General features: G+C 48.8%; 1 protein-coding gene across 2 annotated transcripts; it reads right to left on the bottom strand.

Annotated features, from left to right (window-relative positions):
• Positions 1-4006: 4006 nt before the first annotated feature.
• Positions 4007-15946, bottom strand: ARL11 (ADP ribosylation factor like GTPase 11). Of its 2 annotated transcripts, none has more exons than XM_033176860.1 (2): positions 15195-15534; positions 4007-5920 (listed from the first exon to the last, which is right to left on the bottom strand). In XM_033176860.1, the coding sequence occupies exon 2, from the start codon at positions 5900-5902 to the stop codon at positions 5312-5314; it is 591 nt and encodes a 196-aa protein (XP_033032751.1). In that variant the 5' UTR covers positions 5903-5920; positions 15195-15534; the 3' UTR covers positions 4007-5311. The 2 variants fall into 2 exon arrangements, with proteins under 2 accessions (XP_033032751.1, XP_033032750.1); XM_033176859.1 differs by lacking the exon at positions 15195-15534 and adding an exon at positions 15796-15946 and having other exon boundaries at positions 4493-5920.
• Positions 15947-20421: the final 4475 nt, after the last annotated feature.

Consider the following 20421-nt stretch of genomic DNA (forward strand, 5'->3'; position numbering starts at 1 on the left):
TTATTGTCCTTTTCCCAAAATTGTATCTGAGGGGAGACTTCCTGGGCTCTGTTAAGATCAAGCACATCTGCCTTCAAGGACGATGGGCTTGAGGCAAATACTCAAAGCCACCTGCGGGTCCTCTTATCCACTGTGTCTATTCTATCAAGGAGCACACACTTGGAGCTGGGGAAGAGCATGGTCCATCTTGGTGTCAGAGAGGAGGCTACTGTCCTGGCCGAACCAGAGGGATTGCCAAGAGAACAGGAAAAATCAAGCCTATGGCATGAAAGGGCAGCTATAGTGAACCGTTAGCGCAGACCAACATGTCAGTAGTGTCTGCCTGGGTCAAAAGACACGTCTGGTCTTTCTGTAACCTGTCTCCTTGATTTCAGGATGCTACCTCTACCCAAACGCTGCTGCCCGCAATATCTTCCTAAGAACAGATCTAATCATGTCACCATCCTGCCAGCACCTCAGGAAGGCTCAGGGTCACATATCAAAACAAGTTCAGGACGTCTAGCGTTATGGCAGATGGCCTTCCCATGAAAAAAATCATAGACATGTTGGGTAAACTATAACAATTGTGTGTGTGTGTGTGTTTTTTTTTTTTTTAGACAGAATCTCGCTCTGTCTGTCCCCCAGGCTGGAGTGCAGTGGCGTGATCTCGGCTCACTGTAAGCTCCGCCTCCTGGGTTCATGCCATTCTCCTGCCTCAGCCTCCCGAGTAGCTGGGACTACAGACACCCGCCACCACGTCCAGCTATTTTTTTTTTTTTTTTTTTGTATGTTCAGTAGAGACGTGGTTTCATCGTGTTAGCCAGGATGGTCTCAATTTCCTGACCTCGTGATCTGCCCGCCTTGGCCTCCCAAAGTTCTGAGATTACAAGCATGAGCCACCACGCCTGGCCAAAAAAATTTTTTTAATGCATGCTGTCTTTAAACAAAATAAAAGGAAATCCTCAAGTGGTAGAAACGGAAGAGAGAAACCACAGCCAAAGCAGTAAGTATAAGCTGGAAACCTAGAGCCCACGGAAATTGTAGAGGAGCCAAATTTAGGCTCTAGAGACTGGGCTGAAATTAAAACACCTGTGTGAGAACAGGACATGTGGCCTTAGGCTTGCTTGGAGGAGAGAAAATGGTTTTTTCATTTGTTTGTTTTGAGACAGAGTCTCGCAGTGTTGCCCAGGCTGGAGTGCAGAGGTACAATGTCGGCTCACTGCCACCTCCGCCTCGCGGGTTCAAGCGATTCTCCTGCTTCAGCCTCCCGCGTAGCTGAGATTACAGGCGCCCACCACCATACACGGCTAATTTTTCTGTATTTTTAGTAGAGACAGGGTTTCCTTATGCTGGTCAGGCTGGTCTCAATCTCCTGACCTCGTGATCCGCCTGCCTCAGTCTCCCAAAGTGCTGGGATCACAGGTGTGAGCCACCACACCCAGCTAGAAAATGTTAATCTGAGCTCAGCAAAAAAGAAGAGCATCAGAGAGACGACCCCTCCTTAAAAGAGGGTTAAAAACATGCCGCCCACCTGCCAGGCGCAGTGGCTCACGCCTGTAATCCCAGCACTTTGGGAAGCCGAGGTGGTGGGATCATGAGGTCAGGAGATCTAGACCATCCTGGCTAACACAGTGAAACCCCGTCTCTACTAAAAAAAAAAAAATTAGCTGCACCTCTTGGCAGGCACCTGCAGTCCCAGTTACTCAGGGAGGCTGAGGCAGGAGAATGGCGTGAGTCCAGGAGGCGGAGCTTGCAGTGAGCTGAGATCACACTACTGCACTCCAGCTTGGGCTACAGAGAGAGACTCCATTTCAAAAATAAAATAAAATAAAATAAAAATAAATAAAATGCTGCCCACCAGTTCAGGGAAGTTTGAGGAGGCAAGTTGTCTTAGAACATAAAGGCAAGGAAAAAAAGTCACCTGTCACATATGGAATCCCTAGGGCCTGTGCATTGAATGGTTGCACAGTTCAGCTATATACTACTTCTGACGTCCAGGAGCCCCAGGTAGAGAAACTGACATAATATTTGGTCTAAAATAATTGAAATCCCCAGGATCCTACTAGATACCACTCTGTGGAAATGTTACAGACCAGGGCACATGGGAGTCACACAGGAAAAACAACTCCTACTGAAGATGAGCTCATGATCAAAAGCGACAAATCGTGCGAGGAAATGAGCCTCCATGAGTGACAGCCAACAAATATATCTGGCAGGGTAGTTGGGAGTGCAGATAATGGAACAATCTGAAAGCAGCTATAACCAAATGTGTACCCACCCTTCAAAAGCTGAACCCAGTAGTTCCAGCCCGACCCATCCTGGTTCTTCAGCGCTCACCTTCTCAAGTTTATGGCATTCCAGTCCTTCTGTCATGCGGACTCAAAATCTCGAGCCCTCTTCAAATTCTTCTTCTCTCAACTGTTTTTCTTAATAATAACTCTCAGTTTTCTCATCTCTCTTCCACTCCCTCCTTTGCTGTGATGGTCATCCAGCTGGTTTCCTGCCTTCCCAGCTCCAGGGTTCCCTTTTCTCTTTATTTCACCCCCACACTGCCACAAAATTATCCTCCTAGATGGCAAGTCCCATGATTTTTCTTCCTTGACCCAAACCCCTGATTATTGAAATTCAAACAACCCTGCCCAAATTGGACCTAAACTCCCATTCCATGTTTTGTTTTCTATCATGATGTCACCCTCACCCACCCCTCATCCCAAGCCTCTGTTGCAAGTACACTCGCTTACTTATCTTACACCCCCGTTCATGCTTCCAAGCAGTCTCTTCCCTCTTATTAGAAGGCTCTCCCCATCATGTCTGCTGGCTGAAAGTCTACCTAGCTTCAACCTTCTAGAAGCATGATGTTGTAGAAAAATGCAGCATCAGCACGAAACAGGTCTGATTTCAAATTCCAGATATGTTACTTTATAATTCTGTGCCTCAAGCAACTAGAGGTCACAACCTCTCTGAGCCTCAGTTTGTAGTTTTATAAAATGGGAATATATGTATTTTGCAGAGTTGTGAGAATTAGAGACAGTCTATGTAAAACACCAAGACCACAGAGCTTGGTCCAAGTAAGTGCTCGAACAACAGTTGCTGAACTGAGTCTCTCTCCTCACATTTTTATGGGAGTTATGTCTTTACTGTCTCACCTTCCATGAGGCCTGAGACCTTATCTCATTCATCTTTGCATCCCTACTGTCTAACACAGCGTCTTGAAACATGTCAGTTGACAAGTACTGGAAATAACAGGCATGCCTAACCTGGTGTCAGAAGAGGGTCCTGACAGATCTCAGATTTTAGAAAGGTACTGATGGCCAATTTATACTGCATGACTCCAGAGAGAGAGAGAACCGATCCAGGATAAGGAGGAATATCTAACATTCAGAGCTGTTTAACATGAGAACAGGTGCTAAATATAAGCCGCTTGCCATTAAAAAACTCAGATTACAGAAAGTGTTCTGGGGTTGGATGAGGGATACAACAACCACATCAGTGATTCTTAACTTTTGGGAGCCACAGATGTCTTTGAAAATCTGGTACAAAGTTCTGGATCTCCTTCCCCAGAAAAATGGCCCAGAGTGTAACATTTTTACAAATAATTTCATGAGCTTCATGGATGCTAGGTAGTGATCACCTGATGAACCTTCTAGGATGCTATGGTCAACCTCCCTTTTCTCTATCAATCATGAGACAGAAGGCATTCATCACTGTCATCTGTATTTTCAGAATTCACAACTCCCACCTAAAGCACATGATTCATATTGGAAAGCTCAGTACTTTTGCCATAAACTAAATGCTCTAAAAAATTTTTTTTTTGGTTAAATTTTAGGCCGGGCACGGTGGCTCAAGCCTGTAATCCCAGCACTTTGGGAGGCCGAGACGGGCGGATCACGAGGTCAGGAGATCGAGACCATCCTGGCTAACATGGTGAAACCCCGTCTCTACTAAAAAAAATACAAAAAACTAGCCGGGCGAGGTGATGGGCGCCTGTAGTCCCAGCTACTCGGGAGGCTGAAGCAGGAGAATGGCGTAAACCCGGGAGGCGGAGCTTGCAGTGAGCTGAGATCCGGCCACTGCACTCCAGCCTGGGCGACAGAGCGAGACTCCGTCTCAAAAAAACAAAACAAAACAAAACATTTTATTGATCTGATCTTTAAGGAAAGATATGTGCTACAAGAAGGAGAAAAGAGAAGGAAAAAAAAAGAAACTGAGTTTTTGAAAAAGATCAACACAAGATGCCATAAAATCGGGAGAGGCTAATTAGCATCAGAAAAAAAAAAAAGGATAAATTTTGGATGGTGTGAACTTCCAGCCTCTTGCCCAGGGCTGAGCGTCCCAGGGCAGGGAATGTCTAACCTGCAGATCCCTGCTGTTGTGTGGTCCCTGCCTAGCTTGGCTTCTGAGTGACAATGGCACGTCCCCAGGGGCCACTGGGAAAAATCACTCATAAGGATCCGTGATCCATTATGACATGTCCAGATGATATTTGAATTTGACCTTTTTTTTTTTTTTTTCCTTTTTGGAGACACAGCCTTTCTTTGTCACCCATGCTGGAGTGCAGCGGCACAATCTCGGCTCACTGCAACCTTCGCTTCCTGGGTTCAAGCGATTCTTCTGCCTCAACCTCCTGAGTAGCTGGGACTGCAGGCATGCACCACCATGTCTGTCTAATTTTTGTATTTTCAGTAGAGATGGGGTTTCACCATGTTGGCCAGGCTGGTCTTGAACTCCTGGCCTCAAGTGATCTGCCTGCCTCAGCCACCCAAAGTGCTGGGATTACAGGCATGAGCCACTGAACCTGGCCTCAAATTTGATTTTAAAACCTCTTTCCCTATTTGATAATTTAGGTTTCTATTATTATGCAACCAGTGGCTACTCTATCATGATATATTGCTTCAATCACACTTGGTAACGAGCTATTAAATGAAGTAGGTTGAGATTTTTTTCTTAGAGTATTATTATTATTATTGAGACAGGGTCTCACTCTGTTGCCCAGACTGAAGTGCAGTGGCACAATCTCAGCTCACTGCAACCTCTACCCCTCGGGCTTAAGCAATTCTCCTGCCTCAGCCTCCCAAGTAGGTGGGACTACAGGCACATGCCACCATGCCCGGCCAATTTTTTGATTATTAGTAGAAATGGGGTCTTGTGATGTTGCTCTCCAACTCCTGGGCTCAAGGGATTCTCCCACTGTGGTCTCCCAAAGTGCTGGGATTACAGGCGTGAGCCACCGGGCCAAGCCAGCATTTCTTGTTTGATAGACTGAGCATAAGTTTCTCAAGGATCAGTTGGTTCTTCTAGTTTGTATGAGCAAAGATATGCTGCTCTGTCTGGATCAAGATCTCTTGCTGTCTCCGCGCTCAGCCCCACCGGCTCTCTCCTGGAGACACAGGCATCTGCGAGATTTCAGGAGGCTCCGTAGGCTCTGCAGGGCCTCGGGCAGCCCCTCCCCAGTGAGGGCACTGCAGCCCCGGAGCTCCCAACAGCGGTCCTGGAATCTCTCTAGACTCAGCCTGTTTCTGATCTTAAGCAGCGGAAGTGCATCAGGTGCCTCCTGCTTGTTGGCCAGCACCAAGAAGGGGACGCCAGCCATGTTGGGGTCACTCAGGACTTCTGTGAGCTCAGCCGCTGACTCGGGTAAGCGGGCTTCATCTGTGCTGTCCAGGACGTACACGAGGGTATCTGTGCCTTCCAGATAGTCCTTCCAGCTGGCCCTGAGCGGGGCCTGCCCCCCAACGTCCCAGAGAGTCAGTGACGCGTGCCCAGGAGCTTCCAGAGGCTCCACGTTGAACCCAACAGTGGGCAGGGTCTCCACCAGCTGGTGGCCCTTCAGCTTGTAAAGAAGCGTGGTCTTGCCCGCCGAGTCCAGGCCCATCATGACCACCTGGGCTTCTGCCTTGTGACCTCTGGAATTCACAGAACCCATAGTGACCACTGCTGAATCCTAGGGGAGAAAGGCCAGGGGCAAACATCAGTTACTGTCTTCTGAAGGAAGACAAATCCATCCTGGTACGGTGGCTCACACCTGTAATCCCAGCACTGTGGGAGGCCAAAGCAGGAGGATCACTTAAGCCCAGGAGTTTGAGACTAGCTGAGGCAGCAAAGCAAGAACCCGCCTTCTCTACAAAAATTGAAATTAAAAATGGAGCACAAATCTGTGCAGGCAAACAACAGAAGAGCTTTTCCAAAATAGGAAAAGTCTTTACAGGGTTAGATTTTAAACAGATGCCTGGGCATTGAAGGAATTGAGGGTGTGTGAGTCACAATCAGCTAACCTATCTCTGGGTCAGATAAGAGTGGTCCCTGGGCAGAGAAGATCAGGCGCCTCTTGGAAGACATGGAATGTTGACTCACATTCCTGAGGAGTTAAAGCAAAGAGGCAAAATGAAGTTCCAGTCAGACAGACCTGGTTCAGTAGAAATTACAGGACGATGTCTTCAATTCTTGCTGGTCTGTGGCTTCTAACCTGTTCTCCTCCTATAAGCCTGAATGCTGAAATGGAAGCTAAGTTGGGTTCCATGCACAGAGTGAGAAGGATGGTTCAGCTCACAGTGACCTCTCTTCAGAGCTTCCCAAGGACCAGTACTATGTCTTGGAAACACAGTGAAGTGTCACTTAATGACAGGGACACATTCTGAGAAATGCTTCATTAGGCAATTTCATTGTTTTACAAAATCATAGATTGTAATGACACAAACGTGGATGGCCTAGTCTACTCCATGCCTAGGCTATAAGGTATGGCCCGTTGCTCCTGGGCTACACACCGGTACAGCATTCCTGTAATGGGTACTGTAGGCTATTGTAACACAGTGCTAAGTATTCCTGTATCTAAACATAGAAAAGGTAGTGGTTGCGCCACAACGCTAAGCTGAAAAATAAGAATTTTTCAGCTCCGTTATAAACTTATGGGACCACCGTTGTACACATGGTTTGTCGTTGACTGAAATGTCTTCATGCAGTGCCTGACTCGGGCTATTTATAAATACTGTTTACTGGGGGCAAATTTATGAGTCAGAGCAAAGTAGTTTCCTCCACTGTCTTACCAAGGTCAATGACTTCTACAACACACCACATGTGCTTTTTTGTTTGTTTTTGTTTTTTTTTTTTTTTTGAGACAGGGTCTCACTCTGTCGCCCAGGCTGGATTGTGGTGGCATGATCACAGTTCACTGCAGCCTCGACTTCCCACGCTCAAACCATCCTCCCACCTCGGCCTCCCCAGTAGCTGGGACTATAGGCATATGCCATCACACATTTGTGTTGTTGCTATTGTTTTGAGACAGGGTCTCACTCTGTCACCCAGTCTGGGGTGCAGTGGTGCAATCATGGCTCATCAGAACCTCTGCCTCCCCGCAACCTCCACCTCCTAGGTTTGAGGGATTCTCCTGCCTCAGCCTCCCAAGTACCTGGGATTACAGCTACTACTACCACCCGGCTAATTTTTGTATTTATATTAGAGATGAGGTTTCACCATGTTGGCCAGGCTGGTATTGAACTCCTGACCTCAAATTATCCACCCGCCTCGGCCTCCCAAAGTCCTGGGATTACCCGTGTGAGCCACCACACCGGGTCACATATGTTTTTAAAGAATCCCAATGTAATGCCCAGACCCGCGACGACCCAAAAGCAACCACCAGAGTCCAGAGACCACCAGAGTCCAGAGACAAAGCCAAGCGGCAGGGATCGCTTTATTTCGAGTTCGAACTCGGACCTCTCCGGCCAGGCGTCAGGTCCTAGGGAGAGGCCCCGAGCTCGGTGCTCTGCCGTCTTTTATAGTCAGACACAAACAAGTTACAGCAAGTTACAGAGTCACTGGGGATTTTTACAGTTGTAGGTTTACAATTGGCTGACATTTAAAGTTGAACATTAGTCAGTTGTTCATTGGTTCCCGCCCTTTGACCAAACCACAAACGGCCGTTGCTCTGCTAGGGACTTTCCAGATAACTTTGTTGTTTTGCATTTCCTGACTTTTTTGACCTCTGATATTCAGTATTTTTCCACTTCTCATTTCCCCCTCTCTCTAGTACCTGGAGAGCCAATCTTGGGTCTTATATGTCTGACTCGGAAGTCTCGGTGAGTACAGGTTGGTACTGGGCTCTCAGGACCATAAGCTGGACAGTGTTGAGTCTTTCTTTTATAAAGTTTGTTAATCTGTTTATTATACATGGTCCTATAGTGAGTAACAGAAGTATACTTATGAATGGTCCTATGAGGGGCACTAGAAGGGAGTACATGGAGGAATTCCACCAGCTGTTGGCAGCAGAGGTGAATTGTTGGTTCTGCAATTCTAGGCTAAGTTTATGTAGCTGTTGGACTCGTGTTTCTACGAGTCCAGATTCATTTATGTAGAAACAACAATCTTCTCTGAGGAAAAGACAGGTCCCTCCTTTCTCGACCGTTAACAGGTCTAGCGCACGGCGGTTTTGTAAAGTAACTTGGGCAAGGGAAGTCAATTGTCTCTGTAATGAGGCAAGGGATTTGGCGGAAGCTTCCACAGCTGTGGAGAATTGATGAGAGAGTTTTGCAGTGATGATAAGGGAGTGACCTAAAGCTCCCCCGGCTAGTCCTGCAGCAACTAAGGACGTGGTGAGTGAGACTCCGGCTACTAAGGGGAGGAATATGGCTCGTTTTGGTCTAGGGAAAGGGGCGGAGTCCCACCTGGAAAATTCTGCAGGGGTGTGCAAGGTTAGTTGGGGGACTAGCGTGACAGGGAGACACAGTAGGGTTATAGTGGCCTGAGTGGAAAGGTTCGTATATAGGGTCCCATTGCACCAGAAGAAAGAACCGGGAGGGCAAAGAGGGTTGAGTTGGGAGTGGAAGTTGTATTACAGAGGGTAGTGCTGGCATTTGAATAACAAAAGGAAACTTGTGTCTGTCCAGGGTTTAGGAACAAGGGGACGTCAGGGATCGGGAGTGGTACGTGGCTATTGTTAGGGCTTAGGCTGAGAGAAGCGTTAGACGGGCCTGGAAGTAGAACTGTGGTTAACGGAGGTCGCCCTAGAGCCATGCAGAAAAAGCAGGCGGAGAGATTGCCAGTGGCGTTTGCGATTTCTAACCCTTCTCTTAATAGGGATAACCAGGAAAAGGGACGGGTAGGAGTTAAAGTTGAAAGCTAGACATTTAATTCCCTTTCCTGGTTCTGTATAGCCGCGTGTAGGGTGGTCTGGATCTGAACAAGGGAACGCCAGAGAAAAAGACGGCTACTAGGCCAGGTAGTTCCTGAAGTCATGTACATAGCCCCTTTTTGTTGAGAAGTCCAGCGGGGGTCCCAGGGGTCCCAGATAACCTAGGTGTAGCCTGATGTGGTTTAAAAAAAATTGTGTGACCGCCACGTTTGACTGGACAGGGACTCAGAAGTTTTTAAGATTTTAACAGTGTGGATTTTGCAGGACCTATATGGACAGCCAACACTTTGTTCTACCCATGAGTTATTACAATAAGAGAGTGTTTGGTCAAAGAGAAAACAAATTGCAGGTGCTGCTTTTCCTGGCTGGTGTTTAAAATCAGTGAAATTTAGATGGATGGGAGTGTTACAGCCCCCAGGGGGACCGTCAGCAGTGCCTAATACAGAGCCCTTTTGTTCTGTCTGAGCGTAATTGGTCCAGTTCTCAGTCAGGAAAAAATGCCAAGCGAAAGGGGATGTTGCCGGGTTTGCCTGGGTCTCCCCACAAGGGATCCATAAGAGTAGAAGAGTTATAAAGGAGGTAGGTGTCATAGTTACAGTTTAGGTTGCTGACGGCGTAGAACAAGTTTTAGAGGGTTTTCTTTGGTCCGGTCAACTGTCCAGGTTGTTGTCTGTCCCGTTGAGGATGTAACAAGGTCTGAGAGCGGGTCTATAGGCTTGGCGTGAGTGTGATGAATCCAGGCGGCGATGCCTTCCACTTTGAGGGCCGTAGGCGTAGTCAGGATCACCTGGAATGGTCCTTTCCACCGGGGTTCTAGGGTTTCTTGTCGGTGGCGCTTGACGAGGACCCAGTCTCCCGGTTTGTATTGATGTGGAATGGGTGGAGGCCCAGCTTCATATAGTTCTTTTAGCTTGGGCCAGACTTCCTCATGAACTCTCTGTAGGGCTTGTAAGGAGAACAAAAGTTCAAGACCATTATCTGTGTCAGCTTTGAGGAGATTGTCTTTAAGGTTAGGGAGGATAGGGGGTGGTTTGCCATACATTATTTCATAAGGGGTAAGTCCTAGTTTATAAGGAGAGTTACGTGCCCGGAACAGACCGTAGGGGAGGAGGACTACCCAGTTAGCGCCAGTCTCCATGGTCAATTTAGTTAGGGTCTCTTTTAATGTTCTATTCATTCTTTCTACCTGACCTGAACTTTGGGGTCGATAAGCACAATGCAGTTTCCAATTAGCCCCAAGGATGGAAGCCAGTTCCTGACTTACCTTTGCGGTGAAGGCCGGCCCATTATCCGACCCTATCATGACTGGAAAGCCGTACCTGGGCAGGATTTCTTCTAGAATCTTTTTAGCTACAATCTGTGCAGTTTCTTTCTTTGTAGGGAAAGCTTCTGCCCATCCTGAAAATGTATCTATAAAAACTAGCAAATATTTGTATCCATATTTTCCTGGCTTTATTTCAGTGAAGTCAATTTCCCAATATATACCAGGTCTATCTCCCCTTTGTCTTTTTCCCGAGGTCTGGATCCCGTGACTGGCGTTATTGAGTTGACATACTACACAGTTTTTAACCGTGGCGTCTATTTTTTTAGGGGCGTTTTTAATTTTTAGTCCAGTGTGTTGAATCAAATCTAACATCCGCCGCGGGCCCAGATGAGTGCTTCGGTGGATTTGTGCTATTACTCGCTGCCCCAACCTGTCCGGGAGAATGGTATTGTTGTTAGAATCTTTCCACCACTGATTACTGACCTGTGTTCTGGGGAGTTTACTTATCCACTGGAGGTCTTCTTCTGAGTATTCTCGGTGAAAGGGCAACTCTCTGGGTCCGGGATCAGGCAGCTGGAGGGTCAGTAGCTGGGGGGTGGTTTTAGCCACGTCCTTTGCAGTCTGGTCAGCCAGGTTGTTTCCTCGAGTGACTGGGTTAGTGGTTTTTTGATGTCCCGGACAGTGGACAATGGCCAGCTTTCTGGGTTCCCAAAGGGCAGTCAGAAGATTTAAGATTTCTTCTTTATTTTTAATGTCTTTTCCTTCAGCTGTGAGAAGCCCCCTCTCTCTGTATATAGCCCCATGTATGTGGGCGGTGGCAAATGCGTACCAGCTGTCAGTATACACTGTCAGTTTACGGTCTTTGCCTAGTTTCAGGGCTTGTGCCAAGGCTATTAACTCAGCCTTTTGAGCCGATGTTCCTGGAGGTAAAGGCTCAGCCCAAATTATTTCAGTCTCTGAGGTTACCGCCGCCCCCGCATATCTCTGTCCTTGGTGAATGAAGCTGCTTCCGTCAGTGAACCAGGTGAGATCTGCATCTGGTAGCGGTCGGTCCTGGAGGTCTTCTCTGACTCCATGCACCTGGGCTGGTATTTCAGCACAGTTGTGGAGCGGCTTCCTTAAGTCTGGGTCTGGCAGCAACGATGCTGGGTTTAGGGTTGTCAGGGGCTTAAATGTTATTCTGAGGGGGTTTAGCAACAGCCCTTGGTAATGGGTAAGCCGAGCATTGCTGAGCCATCGATCGGGGGTTGTCGGAGGATGCCTTCGACAGCATGGGGGGTGGTGACTTGTAATTCTTGGCCCATAGCCAGTTTGTTAGCGTCTTTGACCATCAGGGCCGTTGCAGCAATCATCCGGAGGCAAGGAGGCTATCTTGCAGCTACCGGGTCCAGTCTCTTTGAGAGGTATGCAACCGGTCTGCGCCAGGGACCTAAATTTTGAGTTAATACTGCTTTCGCTATGCCCCGGCTTTCGTCCACGTATAAGCGGAAAGGCTTAGAGACATCCGGAAGACCTAGCGCGGGGGCCGAGAGCAGAGCAGTTTTGATTTGCTGGAAAGCTTGCTCAGCCTCTTCAGTCCAATTGAAGGGCTGCTGTTCTTTGGTAGCCGATAGAGGGGTTTTGCCAGTTCAGCGAAGCCAGGTATCCAGAGTCTGCAGAATCCTGCAGATCCCAGGAACTCTCTTACCTGTCATGTTGACTGTGGTCTGGGGATCTGTAGGACAGTTTCTTTTCGAGCGTTTGTTAGCCAGCGCTGTCCCCCTCTAAGTAGTTACCCCAGGTAGGTTACCTCTGGCATGCAGATCTGGGCCTTTTTAGCTGAGGCTCGATAACCCAGGTTTCTTAAGGTTTTCAGGAGGTCTTTGGTTCTTTGGATGCAGGCCTCTGGGGACGTTGCCGCTATTAAGAGATCATCAACATACTGCAAGAGAGTTATACTGGGGTGTTGGCGTCGGTACTCACCCAAGTCTTCGTGGAGGGCTTCATCAAACAGGTTGGGGAGTTTTTGAATCCTTATGGCAGTCTGGTCCACGTCAGTTGCCACTTATGCCTCTCTCAGAGTCTGTCCACTCAAAGGCAAAAATTTCCTGGCTTTTAGGGGCTAAAGGCAGGCTAAAAAAAGCATCTTTTAGGTCTAGAACAGTACACCATTGATTTTCAGGACTCAAGGTACTCAGGAGGGTGTATGGATTTGGCACCGTCGGGTGTATGTCCATTACCCTTTTATTGACTTCTCTTAAGTCTTGTACTGGCCTATATTCTTTACTGTTGGGTTTTTGTATTGGTAGCAGCGGAGTGTTCCATGGTGAGTGGCAGGGGTGTAGGACTCCATGATCTAGGAGTCGGCGGATGTGTGGTATAATTCCCTCTTTGGCTTCCAGGGTCATTGGGTATTGGCGCACCCAAACAGAGTCCATCCCGGGCTTAAGCTCAACAAAAATGGCGGGACGGTGCTTTGCTAGCCCTAGTCCTCCTGTTTCTGCCCAAGCCTCCGGGAAGCTCTGGAGCCAGGTGTCTATATTTTGGTTAGGAGGCGTTAACTCCTGGTGAAGCCGGTACTCATCCTCTAGAGTTACGGTAAGAACAGATAGTGGCCTGTTTTGGGAGTCAGTCACTTTGGGCCCTTCTGGTTGAAAATGGATTTGGGCTCCTATTTTTGTCAACAGATCTCTCCCCAACAGAGGACAAGGGCTGTCAGGGATGACCAGGAAGCTATGGGACACTTTCCCGGTTCCCAAGTTTACTGCTCTCTGGGTTGTCCATGGATATTTCTTGGTTCCTGTGGCCCCTTGAACCCAGGAGGAGTTGGAAGATAACTTTCCATAGGGCTTGACTAAGACCGAATGTTGTGCCCCGGTATCGACCAGGAACTGGACCGGGGACCCCTCCACTTGTAAAGTTACCCTAGGTTCGGGGAGGGGATCTGAACCCCGTCCCCCCTAGTCTGTATCTTGGGTAACTAGTATCGGCATAGATTTGGGCTGCCATTGCCCTTGGCCTGGCTGGCGCTGTTTCTTTTTGGGGCAGTCTTTTATCCAGTGACCAATCTCTTTACAGTATGCACATTGGTCTTTACTCAGATTGCGCCTAGGGGCACCCGTGGATTGGGTGCTTCCTGACGGTGGTTGTTCTTTCTGGACGACCGCCGCCAGGACTTTGGTCATTTTCTCAGTGTCCCTAATTTGTCTTTCCTCCGGAGCATCTCTGTTGTTATAAACTCTCTGTGCTATGCGAAGGAGGTCCTGGACCTGTTTTCCCTCCAAATCTTCTAATTTTTGTAGCTTCTTCTTAATATCTGGGGCCGCCTGATTGACAAAGGACATAACAACTGCTGCCTGATTTTCAGGGGCCTCTGGATCTATAGGTGTATGCTGTCTAAAGGCTTCCATTTGTCTTTCTAGATAAACAGCGGGGCTTTCTGTCTTTCCCTGTAAAACAGAATATACCTTAGCCAAATTAGTGGGCTTGCGAGCTGCAGCCCGGAGACCCACCATTAGAGTCTGGCGATAAATGAGTAGCTTTCCCACATTGGCCTGGTCAAGGGAAATGCTGCATTAATGAGGTTGGGGTTTGTAGTCGGTTGACCGTCATCTCCAGGAACCAACTTTCTAGCTTCTACCTGGATTCTTTCCCGTTCCTCCGTTGTGAACAGAATGCAGAGGAGCTGTTGGCAGTCATCCCAGGTGGGCTGATGAGTGAACATGACGCTGTCTAGAAGGGCTGTTAAATCCTTGGGGTTATCAGAGAACCGGGCATTCTGAGTTTTCCAGTTGTACAAGTCACTGGTAGAGAATGGCCAATACTGGAGTCTAGGGTTGCCTGTGTCATCGGGGGGTCCTATTTCCCTTAAGGGGAGCGCTACAGTGGAATCGGGAACTGGCGGAGTTGCCTCACGCTGGACACGCCCGCGCGTTCGCCCTGTCGGCCCTCCCGAGCCATGTTCACTTTCAGTTTCCCCTGGCGCCGCTGCCGCTTCTCGGCCCTCACGGCTTCCTGGGAGTGCGGCCGGTTGGGCTTGGGCATGGGGTCCAGGAGGGTGATGATAAGGTGGGGGTTCCAAGGATACGAGGTCCTGGCTGTCAGGCAATACAGGGGGCAAGGGGGCAGTTGGAGTTTTTGGTCTTTTGGTGGTCCCAGTTGGCTGTGCGACTAGGGTTTTACAGGGTTCAGAAGTCAGCAGAAAGGGAGCTAGCCACGGGGGCGGATTTTCCACCAGATCTTGCCAGACTAAAATGTAGGGGATCTGATCTGGGTGTCCCAAACGACCTGGCAGGAAAACCCTTGATTTTACCTGGAGGATAATGGGGAGGCAAAAGGTTCCCTCGGCTGGCCAGCCTACGCCGAAGGTGGGCCACTCAGAGCGGCAGAGGGTTATTAATTTTCCCTTTTTAAGTTCTATACTGAGATCATGCCCCCTTGCTTTCACATCTTTAAAATTATTGACAAGGAGAGAAAGTGGTGTGGTCTGGGAGTTGCCCATTCCTTGGAAGTCCTGTTGATAGAAGATGGGTAGTAAGGGATATTAGTGCCTGGTACAGGATTGGCTCCGAAGCTTCTGTAAATCAAGGTAAATTAGTAAGAGGCGCGCGACAGATAACTTCCAACAACCAAGATATGTTGATCGCTAGCGCGTCTCAGGCTTAGGACCCGACCAGAAGCAGATGGGCCACAGAATACAGAGCCCCAGATGAGTACCAGAGGACGTCTCCTACCGGCCTCCACTGACTGTCCTATAGCGCGTCCGCCAGGACTAGATCAGTCTCATATACAGACCCCGCGGGATTATTCAGAGGCAGACAGACAACATATAGACAGAGCTGGCTTACTCACTTTTGTGATGACCTGTTGGCCTGGGGTCTGGTGGGCTTAGGGGCAATCCCAGACGAGTCCCCAAATGTAATGCCCAGACCCGTGACGACCCAAAAGCAACCACCAGAGTCCAGAGACAAAGCCAAGCGGCAGGGATCGCTTTATTTCGAGTTCGAACTCGGGCCTCTCCGGCCAGGCGTTAGGTCCTAGGGAGAGGCCCCGAGCTCGGTGCTCTGCCGTCTTTTATAGTCAGACACAAACAAGTTACAGCAAGTTACAGAGTCACTGGGGATTTTTACAGTTGTAGGTTTACAATTGGCTGACATTTAAAGTTGAACATTAGTCAGTTGTTCATTGGTTCCCGCCCTTTGACCAAACCACAAACGGCCGTTGCTCTGCTAGGGACTTTCCAGATAACTTTGTTGTTTTGCATTTCCTGACTTTTTCTGACCTCTGATATTCAGTATTTTTCCACTTCTCACCAAATTTTAAGACATATGACCTGTTCCCAACTTAGGCGATGCCTAGGTGGAACAGAGAAGGGACATCTCAACTTCCGGGGATGGGGGTGGGGGGATATCAGCTGCCCCGGGGGGTTAGAAAAGTAAAAAGTTAAAATTACCTCTGCGTTACTATTAGACTGCGGCTGTGAGATCCTCCGTGGCCCTCCTCCCCTATGGAGTTGCTTTCTGCTGGCCGGGCATGTCCCAAGAGCGAGATGAAGGAAGCAGAGCAGCCCTTGCTGCTTCTCCTTTTTCTGCTTCCTTTTCCCAGGTGGCTTCGGGGCAGGGCTGATGTCATGGCCCCTCCCTCAGCCCTAGGGCGCCTCAGAGCAGTCAAACTGCTGGGCTCCCCGCAGAGAGGTCCCCACCTCTGCAGGTCCTGGCAGAGCAAAGCCCAGTGACAGCTCCATTTTCTAGCAACTCAAGACTTGGTGCCTGAAGGAGGGAGCACGAGCTCAGAGCTGTGTCCAGGTGCAGGCGCCTTCTCTCTTCCCTCAATCCTCTGAGCTCCTCGCGGAGAATTCTGACGTCTTCCTTTCAGCGCATGCCTCGAAGTTTTTCTGGTGCCTAGAGATTCTCTAATTTGCTTGGAATCACACATGGTTTGTTGTTGTTGTTGTTGTTGTTTTGTTTTCTATTCGAGACAGAGTCTTGCTTTGTTGCCCAGGTTGGACGGCAGCCTCCGTCTCCAGGGCTCAAGCGATCCTCCCTCCTTAGCCTCCTAAGCAAGTGGGATTACAGGCAGGTGCCACCACGCTCAGCTTATTTTTGTATTTTTCGTAAAGACGGGTTTCACCATGATGGCCAGGCTGCACATGTGTTCTTTTAAAAGCTGCCTATGACCGGGCACGGTGGCTAACGCCTGTAATCCCAACACTTTGGGAGGGTGAGGCGGGTGGATCAAGAGGTCAGGAGTTCGAGACCAGCCTGACCAACATGGTGAAACCCTGTCTCTAATAAAAATACAAAAATTAGCTGGGGGTGGTGGTGCACACCTGTAGTCCCAGCTACTTGGGAGACTGAGGCAGGAGAATCACTTGAACCCGGGAGGCAGAGGTTGCAGTGAGGCAAGATCACACCACTGCATTCCAGCCTTGGTGACAGAGCAAGACTCTGCCTCAAAAAAAAAAAAAAAAACAACAAAACAAAACTGCCTACATATGATGAAAACATTCCTTAAAAGGTATATATGGTGCAGATCAACCTTTAAAATTGTGTTAATGTAGTGATTAAAGTTACTGTTCAATTTTTTCTTGAATGGTGTCGCTGTGTTTTTCCCAGTAAAAATGACACCTTTAGAAAATGTAATTTTTAAAAAATTGGCTAGTCGCCGGGCACAGTGGCTCATGCCTGTAATCCCAGCACTTTGGGAGGCCAAGGCAGGAGGATAGCTCGAGCTCAGGAGTTTGAGACCAGCCTAGACGACATGGCAAAACCACGTCTCTACAAAAAATAATAAATTAACCAGACATGGTGGTATGTGCCCGTTGTTCCAGGTACTTGGGACGTTGAGGCCGAAGAATTGCATGAGCCCGGGAGGCAGAGGCTGCAGTGAGCTGAGATCACAGCACTGCACTCCAGCCTAGAAGCAGAGTAAGACTCTGTCTCTCTCCTTTTTTTTGAGATGGAGTCTCGGCTCACTGCAACCTCCGCCTCCTAGGTTCAAGCAATTCTCCCACCTCAGCCTCCCGAGCACTTGGGATTACAGGCACGTGCTACCACGCCCAGCTAATTTTTTTACTTTCAGTAGAGACGGGGTTTTGCCATGTTGGTCAGGCTGGTCTCCAGCTCCTAACCTCGAGTGATCTGCCCGCTTTGGCCTCTCAAAGAGCTGGGATTACAGGTGTGAGCCACTGCACCCAGCCGAGACTCTGTCTCAAAAAAAAGAAAAAGAAAAAAAAATTGACTAGTCAGACACCACTGATTCAATACAGGTATTGAATTTGGATCTGGAGTCACAGTGATTTAGCTCTTATAACCAGTAATCTTTGTGCTGTTTTCTGCTTTCCCGTGCATTATTTCATTAAGATGTCAAGACTCAAGTTGGTTGTTATGACTCTTCCATTTTATAAGCAAAGAAGCAGGCTCGGTTGGAAGGCCGAGGCAGGTGGATCACGGAGTCAAGAGATCGAGATCATCCCGGCCAACATGGTGAAACCCCGTCTCTACTAAAAATACAAAAATTAGCTGGGCATGGTGGCATGCGCTTGTAGTCCCAGCTACTCTGGTGGCTGAGGCAGGAGAATTGCTTGAACCCGGAAGGCGGAGGTTGCAGTGAGCTGAGATTGTGCCACTGTACTCCAGCCTGGCGACAGAGCAAGACTCTGTCTTCAAAAAAAGAAGCAGGTTCGGACAGGGTGAATCATTGACTCATGATCTTGCTGCGTTTTATAATTCGTCTCTTTCTCTTTTACCATGTCATGCTACTCACAGAGAAAGTGCCTTGTAAATGGCAAACACTAGATTGTTGTTGTCATTGTTTTTGTTAAGCTACTATATTTTAGCAGGAAGAAGCGATTAGGAAAAATAAGAAACTCAAAGAGTGTTATGTGCACCACTGTGTGATGGTATTGATGCTACTCTTGCTTTGCTCTTTTCAGTGCCTGTGGTCGGTGATCATCCTTTTTTAAGGCCAGGGGGTGTGTGGGGAGGAGACAGAAGCAGATAGAGGGCTCCTGGGGTGGAATTATCCCAGGGAAGTCTCAGAGCAATAAAGAACCATCTGGCGGAGGGCTTGTCATTCTCGCCTACACTACAGGGGGATTGGCTCACGCTGGGACTAAGTCCTGTCCAGGCCCAGCTGCGGAGTCAGCAGGAATCCTGCAAGGGCCCGATTTGCAGGATTGGGGCGGGATGAGGATGACAGCAGGCCAAGGCCGAGGGGCTCCTGGGGGTAGGGGAGCTAGGGTGCTGCTCTGACCTGGTTCCCCGAGTAGCATCAGGGCTAGGTCTGGGCCCCATGGAGGCAGGGAGGGAGCAGAAGCTGTAGAAGCCTTAGCACAGTGGCTTGAAGGCGTCATGCCAGGCTGCCTGGGTGACCTATGCCCTGAGTGACACAGAGATGGAAGGGACACTCCCCTTGGCCTCTAGCCCGGAGCTTGGGGCCACATGGCTAGGCTGCAGGGCCTCTGGAGGTAGCTGCGTGGTACTGACCGCAGAATCTTAGACAGGCACCGCCATCCAGGGGCTGGCTGGCAGTCGGGGTGGATCTGTGAGCACTGCTGGGGAGCACAGGCTCCACCAGACACCAAGGAGTCTTGCCTGAGGGTGAAAGTCTTGTGTTCACCGGGAAACCATGATTACTTTGTGACCCCAGTCCTGCCCAAAGGCCCTGTGGCCTGAGTTTCTCTGTACACCCCCGACCCTGACCCTTTCAGCTCAACCAGCAGGGAAGCTTTTCATTACACACCCTGACATGGGGAGGCTCACAGGGGCTACTGCCCCGGGAGGCAGCGCAGAGCAGAAGGTAACAGTGTGGCTTTGATTTGGGTCCACCTGGGGGCACACTTGGCCTCCACTGCTTATTTGCTGTGAACCTCAACCAGAATTTTTCTGCACCTCAGTTACCTTCTCTGTAAAATGGGGGTTGATGACGATAATAATGGTACCTAACTTAAAGGGTTATTGGAAGGATTAAATAAGTGAAGACACATCAAGTAGTTAGCCCAAAGCCTGGCGTCTAGTCCCAGACTAGTTCTGTTAGAGAAGGACAGGAGAGCCCTCAAACGTAGCGGTGTGGCTGGAGAAAGTGGCGCTGGTGCATGTGCAAACCCCAGCACCTTTGTGTGTCTGTGACTGCAGCTTCCAGACCTGGAACAAGGAAAAGGGGCTACACTGAGCTCACTGACACTAGGAGAGACAAAGGTCTTGGGCCCCACCTCCACTGCCCTAAGAGTGTGAGTTGAGAAATGTACTCCTGCCAACTCTTATACAGGTGGTCAGGCCTGGAGGAGCACGGCATGCCCATTGCACTCACCAAGAAACAACTTATAAGCCAGGATGCTGCTTCTGACGTTTGTTATGGGATCTGTTTAACCCAAGAGCTGGGGCGGTTTTCTGTGCAGCACAGCTAAGGGAGGGCAGGGGGCCAGGGGCACTCGGAAGATGCACATAGGGACTGAAGGAGTCAACTGCGGGGACGACGTCCAAATGGGTTGCTGGAAGACCATGGAAAGTTGGTGGTTTTTAAGGGGTTATCATGCAACAGAGCCTCGTGGTCACTTTTCTGCTCTCTACAGATAGGTCCAAAGGAGGAGAGTGCTAGAATAAGAGCTTTATTCTCCTGGAAAGTGCTAGAGAAACATGGACGGAGTCTCTTGTCCAGCCCTCCTTTCCCTGGGCTCCATAACGGCCCCCACCTTTTTATCTTGTTGTGACCTCCTCTTGCTCTGGTCTCTCACTTTCTCAACTTGCAGTATGCAAATTAATAACTTTGGACTGCCTCTTTTAAAAATCAAATGTTATTTCTTTCTATTTTCAAGCCATCCATACAAAATTCCAAAGGTACAAAAGAGTAGAGCATCAAGGACGTTCTCCTTTCACCCCAGTGCTCCAGCCATGCTGGACCTTTCCTGGGAAACAGCCCACACCATTGGCTTCTTATATATTTTTCCAGAGATATTCTATGCACATATAAGCAAGTAGGGTGCATCGGGGTTTTTTTCATGGTTTTCCTTTTTTTTTTTTCCCCTCAATAATCACTTACTTTGAGGAATGCAACCCCTTGTATAAATCTCTCAGTCAGA

Source organism: Trachypithecus francoisi, unplaced genomic scaffold (genome assembly GCF_009764315.1).
Source record: "Trachypithecus francoisi isolate TF-2019V2 unplaced genomic scaffold, Tfra_2.0 Lachesis_group18, whole genome shotgun sequence".
Classification (NCBI taxonomy): Eukaryota; Metazoa; Chordata; class Mammalia; order Primates; family Cercopithecidae; genus Trachypithecus; species Trachypithecus francoisi.